The sequence below is a fragment of the Calonectris borealis genome, chromosome 28 (assembly GCF_964195595.1).
Source record: "Calonectris borealis chromosome 28, bCalBor7.hap1.2, whole genome shotgun sequence".
NCBI classification, from domain to species: domain Eukaryota; kingdom Metazoa; phylum Chordata; class Aves; order Procellariiformes; family Procellariidae; genus Calonectris; species Calonectris borealis.
Genome location: NC_134339.1, coordinates 3,254,283 through 3,260,282, shown reverse-complemented (window position 1 = coordinate 3,260,282; position 6,000 = coordinate 3,254,283). Strand labels below are relative to the sequence as shown.

The following is a 6,000-nucleotide window of genomic DNA, read 5'->3' as shown; positions in this document are numbered from 1 at the left end:
GAAAGCCTAGGCAATGCAGGAACAGGCATGGCCAGGTGTTAACTGGGCTGAAGTGAGCTTAACAAGATATTGGTGTCTCTAAATTAATCAGGTTACTTACTAACAAGACAGCAGGAACCCCATCATTAACATGGATGTCTTACCCACTGCAAAATCCTTTAGTTGCTTTTATCAAAGGTATATGCCAGAGTTTAAAAAGTGGCACATACTCTGAGGTGTTTGACACTTCCTCATTTCTTCTTGAAAACTGATAAAATGTGAATGGGTATGGTTTCAACGGGCTGACAGGGAATAGTTGGCCTAGGAAGAAAAGGAAGGTAGCTAGCTATTTTTCTGCTGCTTTTTGTCTGCAATAAGACATTACAGTAGAGAATTTGTGACCCTCAGATTTCTTTATCGATACCCTCCCTTTGACGGTCACAACCTACCGAGAGGGATGCCGTGATAGCCGTAACGTGAACTGAACTGTTGCTGCTTTTGATTCTTTCAGGTTTATCATCAAAGGAAGCCTGGCTGGAGCTGCTGTGTACGTGGCGTATGATCAGGGGCTGCTGGGCAGTGGCACACAAGGTGCCGAAGCCCTCAAAAAAGCTCAAGCAGCACTGCCTCCAGCTATCCAAGAGTGGACAAGTTACATAGGCTGGGAGGTAAGGACTGTGCAGGTGAACACAGTCAGCAAAACAAACACGTTCTCTGAATGAGGAGGAGAAAACACTGGGGTGATATTCTGGCTCCAGTGATGCTGACAGGAGTTTTGCTGTTGAAACTGGATCTCACATTGAGAACATTTTGAAGAAGATTGAAATGAAAGGAGGATAAAATTTTAAATTTAGGGGAGCGACATTGCTCACAGATGTTACTTCAAAGGAGAAGGGGTGACTAGCCTATGCAGGTCAAGGAGGGGATTGCAAGCATGCTCTGGGAGATATTTCACTATGTAGTAGTATTCCTGAGCTGCTTTTGAAGGATCCTACATGTTTTTAAAAATGAATGAAAAGATTCTTCTCCCAATTTCTCAAGCTGCTAACAGTTCATCAAGTTGAATTTAAATTGCCTGAAGAGGCCCTTCTCTTTGAGTAATTCTTAGTTTTTAAAATCCTCAGAACAGGAGAAGCCTTTGCTGAAAGTTTGAAAAGCATTTTTCATATTAGAGACTATTCTAAACTTATAGATAACTTCAAGGAGACAGCCATGGAGATGATTTTTCAGGAGCACCCAAATGACAAGTACTACCTTCTGCCCCTACTTTATACTGGGGGAAAGAGCAAAGTCCAGACTTCAAGCCTTATATCTGATCCCTTTTGAGACCTTATGGAGAGTAGGCATCTAAGTATCTTTGAGATTTGAGGTCAAGAGTCTTCTTCAAGGTGATGTGAATCCTGTTATAAGTGAAACCCCTCAAGTGCTGATATTTTGTCTCTCTTTCTCTTTCTAGCTCCCACCTACTCCAAAATTTGACTTTTCCCCCTCTGATTCCTGGAATAAAGGTAAAAATAACTTCTCACCAAACTGTGAAAGGAGCAAAGGGGCAAGAGTGATGTAGCTTGTACCAGTCTTGTTTCAATACTGTCCTCCTAAATTGAATGATGGAGAAGGAGGTGATAGATGTTACAGTCTGGTGGAAGGAGCATTGGGACTGGGACTAAGGAAGCGTATTCTGCTCCAGGTTTTACCACTAGCACACTTAGTGACTTTGGACTTAATTTCTTCTTGTTCCAACTGTGAAATAATGTGCCCATAAACCTGTCTGCCTTTTCTAACCAGAGGAGCTGGTGTTTCTTTCACCTACAAAGCTTGCTCCCTGTGCCCCAAGACAGGCATGCCTATGCTATCTTAGAATCTAAGACTGAATGTTTCAGTGAAGTGTTTGGGGAGGCCCGTGGCCCGCACAATAAATAGATAGAGTTTATGCACCAGTGAGTTCATCAGCACTGGTAGTGATCAGGGAAACTGGAGCATAAAGATAAATGATAACTTATTCTTAAGAAAGGTGAACCTTTGGTTAAAGATTGAAGAGTTTATAAACTCTTCAGATGATAGTATGTCTGAACTCAGCCTCTGACTTTTCAGAAGGGATGAGTATTCCCATTATTATTAGAATTTTAGAGATCTTGTTTGAAGGCCAAAGCATGTTATAAATACCTAGTAAGTTAGTTCATAGTTTTTGTGGTGCAGCAAAAAGTCTTCATGTAACTGTGGGGAAACACAGTCCACAAATATTGTGACATGTCCAACATCACCCATGGAGTCTGTGGCAAGGCTAGAAATAAAATGGAACTTAGCTCAGTTCTTTGTTTTCGTCTTGTAATTGTCTATCCCTTATACTGGTCCTGAAATTGAAATTTCTCTGTGTCACAAATGCTACTGAGTCAATAAAGCTGTACTTGAACCACGGATCATTCAGGCCTCAGTGTGTTTGAAAGCTTCTGAGATAGAGCTAGATTTTTCTCTCCGTGTTTAAAGAGATCTACAGTGCTAGAATAACATTCGGAAATTTGGCTTGAATGATGCTCTTCTTGGGATAATTCTTCTCTGCTTTCCTTGCAGGAGTGCAGACAGTCATGTCTGCCTTGTCTGTAGCTCCCACCAGGGCCTGTGAATACACTGTGGAAGGCTGGAAGTATGTGAAGGATCTTGTCAAATGAACACGTTCTCCAGGGTTCATGATTCTCTCCATCCTAAGTTGTCTTTGGGATGATGCGTAGTCCATCCCTCTGGAGGGCAGCTCAGCCGTGCAAGGGCTACAATAAAAGACTTTGGAACTTCCATTTGTATTTGGGTTGGTTTTAGCATACCGACTGCTTTCTGTCTTCCCAGTGATCCAGAGATCATGGATCAGTTGTAGTGAAGCGATGGCCATATGCTGAGTTACAGCCCCTGCTCTAAAGCTGCCAAGCTTGCTAACTAACCAGATTATTCTGAAGCTGAGTTAATCTTGAAGGTGAACGCCATCTAATTCAAAACAAGCTAACAAGAGTTTAAAAAAAAATAAAAAAAATCCAAGGTAACAGTAAAAGATGTCGTTTGGAGACAAAGCAAGTCTTCAAGCTAGCTGAGGAAGGAGTGCCTCTGTCAGTGAAAGGGCACATTATTGATGTGAAAGCTGCTTCCAGGTGGTCTGTGACTTGTCACACAACAGTACGAGTTGCAATAGTTGTTGATGACAGTGTGCAATAGAAGGGAGTTTCTAAGTCTGTGATGCAAAACTCTAGCAAGTCATAGGAAACTTTTAACGCCCCCCGAGTCTATTTGGCCTACGGGCATTGCCAGTGTTCCCAGTGCCTGAGCTCGGACAGAAAAATCACAGTACTGTTTAACTGCCCTTGGATGCATAGTCAATGACCAGTAGCGCTGTCAAATTTACACTTGTAACTGAATTCTCAGCTCCACAGCATAGTTTATTTAGAGGCAAAGGTTTAGATTTTAAATTTTACCAGGTGTTGACTAAAACTAAGTGGATTCAGTTTGTCTCTTGACTTGAAAAGTATTCTGTCTGCTGGCTTCTTTGAGTGCCTGTAAAATCGGGCTGGAAGTACCTTTAAGATACTGGCACCTCTGTGTGTAAAGCTTTTTGGCAACTAAGCAAGAGAGAAAATGGATACGGGAAGAATCTCTAATCACAGCCGAGTCCCCATGGAAGGAAGAACGACGCTGAGGGATTTCCTACTTCATCTAAACCCAGTGCCCCCATGAAGAATTAGGCAGAGGTACCTCAGGAACAAAGCCCATTGACTGCACCTATGCCTTTGTGTATTATAAATTCTTTGCAAAGGAGCGATGCTATTCTGCAGCTGAGCTATGAGCAAATACGTGAGCGTGAGCTAAACTCAGAGCTGGCCACTGAATAACTCTGCCATCTGTGAGGACATTTTTTTCATTTCCGTATTTTTTGAATGCCTAGAGACTTCAAGCTGTGTTTTCCTACCAGACTTTCTCCTAGTTTTTGCATGAATAAAAACAGAAATGTGATTCTCTTGCTATCCATCTCTTCTTCCACAGGAGACGGATAGCTTCTCTGAAGAGGAGGAGGAGCAAAGATTACAGTGCACTTCTCAGTTCCCTGCCAAAATATAAGTAGGTCCAGAAGATGCTGAAAGTAACAACTGGCTGTCAAATCAACACAAGAAATAGGGTAAATGTCACTGGCAAGGGGACCATCATCAACATGTAACTGTGTATCAAGGACATATGGAGAAGTACCAGAGTTAGCAGCGGGAATATTGTTTGCTGGTGGTAGACCTCTACAGAAGAGGCTTTTTCTGGTAGAACAGAAGTATGCAACGTGCAGTTACATTAAAGCCTGGGCAGAAAGTGGTTTCCTGGCAACTCATTCCTGCCATCAGTTTTCTGAGGATTTTTTTTTCACGTGAGCAAAATGAATATCCGTATCTTGATGGGTTGGGTACTAATATTTTGTTCCCATGGTGGAAATACCAGTGGGCGCACGCAGACAGGGATGAGGGTTGCTGTAAAAGCTAAAGAGACTTTTTATCACAGTGGTGTTTCTAGGGATGGAAAACAAGTATGTAGCATGGCAAGTTTAGAAGTCAAAGTAGCTCGTTAGCAGGTCATCTATAGTAATTCATTCCAAAATACTTTTGATGTATGTGTTCAGTCCTGCCATGTGTCCCCCTCCCCCTCAAAGCATTAACAAAGGAGCTGGGAAGCAATTTCCACAGCTCCTACAACATCGCGGCATTCTCTGCATTGTGAGCTCTTTGGTTTGGTTTCCCTAGAACGGGCCATAAACTACATCTGCTTTTAGTGCACATTACTTTTTAACCTCTCCAGCTATGTCCAGGACATGAAAAGGCAGGAAACAGCAGCAGCTAATCGGTTATCTGCAGTTGTCTCTTACCTTTGCTGCTGTGAAGGGTTCTTGCACAAAGGAAGAAGCACCAGTTGCTGCCAAAGTGAGGATTGTCAGAAGCGCAATCCACCAGCATGTCCAGAGGACAAAAAAAGACGCATTAAAGGCCAATTCTCTGCAGGCTGGACTCTGGAGGGAGTCGCGTAGCTTGGACCTATCAGGTCTTGAAGGTACGTGTCTGCAAATCCCTGTCGAGTGATGCGTACTTTGTCATAGACCTTTGGAGCTGCCCTTCTGTACCTACCCACTGATGATGGAACATGATGATAGATATCTAATAAATTTTTTCCTGAATCTAAATTAAAGTTCAAGCAAGAGGAATTATACCAATAGACGGGTGGTTTGCCAGACTCATACAGTTCAGCCTCAGCATTGTATACAAGAAGTTGTGAATCTCAGCACCTTCACCGTGCTTTAGTCTCTCCTTCCTACTGGCACTTTTGAAGCTGGTCTGAGGTGGAGAAGCAAAATTCTTCGAAAGTGGCAGTGTCTTCCAACTCCGTAAGATCTAAAATGGAGTTGCTCGCTCTTGCTCTGGGTCCGTCTTCATCCACATGCTAGCAGATGTGAAACTTTTCACAGTAGGCCATCCTACCTCTGCAGGAGGAGGCTGGTGTCCCCAGCGTTGTAGTAACATGCCAGCAGAGAAATGGATGGGCTGGCACATGTGCATGCATGGCCGGGGACGATTATACAAGTAGAGAGAGAGAAATTGAGCAAAGCGTATCTGCATGAAACATTTGGCTAGCTTGCGATATGCTCCAGTTTGTGGAGTGTGCATGTTTTAATTTTAATGTTGATGAAAACTTCCCCGAGGTCAGTTTTCCGTCACAGCCGAGGCGTGTATAAGGAGCACCGATGGCCTAGAGGGCATCAGTGTTGTAAGGTGGAGTTACAGATTTAGTCTGTGTTTTTAACCCTTTGCGATGGGATCGTGCCATGCGGTTGCAGAAGTCATTACCACGTAGCGTAGCATCAGTATGAATCTGTGCCCTCTTCACAGGGAGCACCCGTGCATATATCGGATGGGTTGTTGTAAATAAACCTCTCTGTCCTCAGGCCTCTGTCCCAGAGCTGCCGCTGATGCTTCCAAAACTAGGGACAGAGATTGTCCTGGTGCTGGCAGCAGA

At 43.4% G+C, this 6,000-nt stretch overlaps 1 protein-coding gene across 2 annotated transcripts in view; it reads left to right on the top strand.

The window, feature by feature from the left end:
- The window catches only part of MICOS13 (mitochondrial contact site and cristae organizing system subunit 13), a 3,779-nt gene extending 1,013 nt beyond the window's left edge, over nucleotides 1–2,766 (top strand). For both annotated transcript variants that reach the window (XM_075175488.1, XM_075175489.1), the window contains exons 2-4: nucleotides 491–647; nucleotides 1,436–1,487; nucleotides 2,548–2,766. In XM_075175488.1, the coding sequence (XP_075031589.1) occupies nucleotides 491–647; nucleotides 1,436–1,487; nucleotides 2,548–2,645 (307 nt within the window). In that variant the 3' untranslated portion in view covers nucleotides 2,646–2,766. The remainder of the gene's footprint in view (nucleotides 1–490; nucleotides 648–1,435; nucleotides 1,488–2,547) is intronic.
- The last annotated feature ends 3,234 nt before the right edge of the window (nucleotides 2,767–6,000 follow it).